Below are 1,392 nucleotides of genomic sequence, written 5' to 3'. Positions count from 1 at the left end.
CTGAGGCGTCATGGGACGCTGGCCCTGGGGAGTCATTGGTCGCTGGCCCTGGGGAGTCATTGGTCGCTGGCCAGGAGGAGAGTTGTTGCCGCGAGGAGGACCGCCGGCTGCCGGGACAGGGGGACGTCCCTGGGGCGGGCGAGGCTTCACTGGTCGGGTAGACAGACACGTGCGAGGGACAACACCCTGTCGGGACCTATCCAGACGGATGACAAGCGCCTGATAGAGCAGATGTTAGCAAATGCCGTTGCAACGAATATCTTACGAAGTGAAAATGTACTCACCCAGCCATCGTCGTATTCGTGGAGGAGGCGCACCAGGTCGCCGGCCTTGAGCTCCATTTCGTCCTCGAGGTTGGGCTTGAAATCCAGTTGCACGCGGTGGACAGTCGAGTTGGCAGGACCGCCTGCCGCGGCAATGGCGGCGGCACCAGGCGAAGGCGCGGCACCGGCGACGGGAGAGGCTGACGAGGCGCTGTAGTCGGTACCCACGGGGCTGGGGGGGACTGTGTCGAGGTTGGTGGCCACGGTCAGGTCCACAGGTGCCTTGGAGCTCTGGTTCCGGATCGACGTCTTGCGAGTCAGCGTCGCGGCTCCAGCAGCAACGACCGCGGCCGTGGTCGCCACGGCGGCAGCAGCCACGGCAGTCTCTTCAGCATTGGACACCTCGGGGCTTGGCGCCTTGTCGCTCACGGACGCGACGGTGGGCGAGTAGGGCTTGTACGTGGGACGAGCGGCGGGCGGATCCTGGACGGGAGAGGGAACACGCTCGGCTTGCTGGCCGAAGGGATTCGCTGGGTTGTTGCTCTGGCTGGTATCGGGGCGATCCGCGGCATAGCTGGTAACAGCAACGCCAACGGCGGCAGCCTCGGCTCCCTTGGCGGCCTGCTTCTCGAGGTCCCAGCCAAATTGGGAAGCGGGTCGGAGGCTGATGCGCGGCGCAACCGGGTTCGTGCGGACCACCTCTTCCTCTTCGACAGGTTCGGGTGACGGTGCTGGCGAGATCTGGGGTGTGAGTGCGCGGGCAACGGGCTGCGGCTGAGGCACCGGGGTCGGCTGATGCTGGACGGCAGCAACAGGGGTAACGGCAGCAACAGGGGCAACGGGGGCAACAGCAGCAGGAGGAGGCGTCACTTGGGCCTTTTCGTCGTCACCTGAAAGCTCTTCGCGCTCGGCCTGCTTTCTACGGCGGCTGACGAGGAAGAAGATGAGCAGTCCAACAACGAGCACACCACCGAGCACACCCAGGGCAATTCCCGCCTTGGCGCCGGCGCTGGTGCCGGAGCCGGAGCTGGAGTCGCTGACACTGCTGGGAGACGACACCGCAGCCGAGTCCAGTGTAGGTGTGGCAGAGGAGCTGTGCGCTCGGTTGCCGTCAACAGCCACCTTGGTC

At 65.6% G+C, this 1,392-nt stretch overlaps 1 protein-coding gene across 1 annotated transcript; it reads right to left on the bottom strand.

Annotated features, from left to right (window-relative positions):
* Positions 1-17: 17 nt before the first annotated feature.
* Positions 18-1,361, bottom strand: BBK36DRAFT_1164024 (hypothetical protein; the record flags this gene model as incomplete). The annotated part of the gene is made up of 2 exons (XM_024894600.1): positions 18-219; positions 285-1,361. Coding segments are annotated over 2 exons (1,279 nt in total), but the record flags the coding sequence as incomplete, so codon positions are not given.
* Between the last annotated feature and the right edge of the window lie 31 nt (positions 1,362-1,392).

Source organism: Trichoderma citrinoviride (genome assembly GCF_003025115.1).
Source record: "Trichoderma citrinoviride strain TUCIM 6016 unplaced genomic scaffold BBK36scaffold_337, whole genome shotgun sequence".
In the NCBI taxonomy this organism is placed as follows: Eukaryota; Fungi; Ascomycota; class Sordariomycetes; order Hypocreales; family Hypocreaceae; genus Trichoderma; species Trichoderma citrinoviride.
This window is presented reverse-complemented; position numbering and strand designations above follow the sequence as displayed.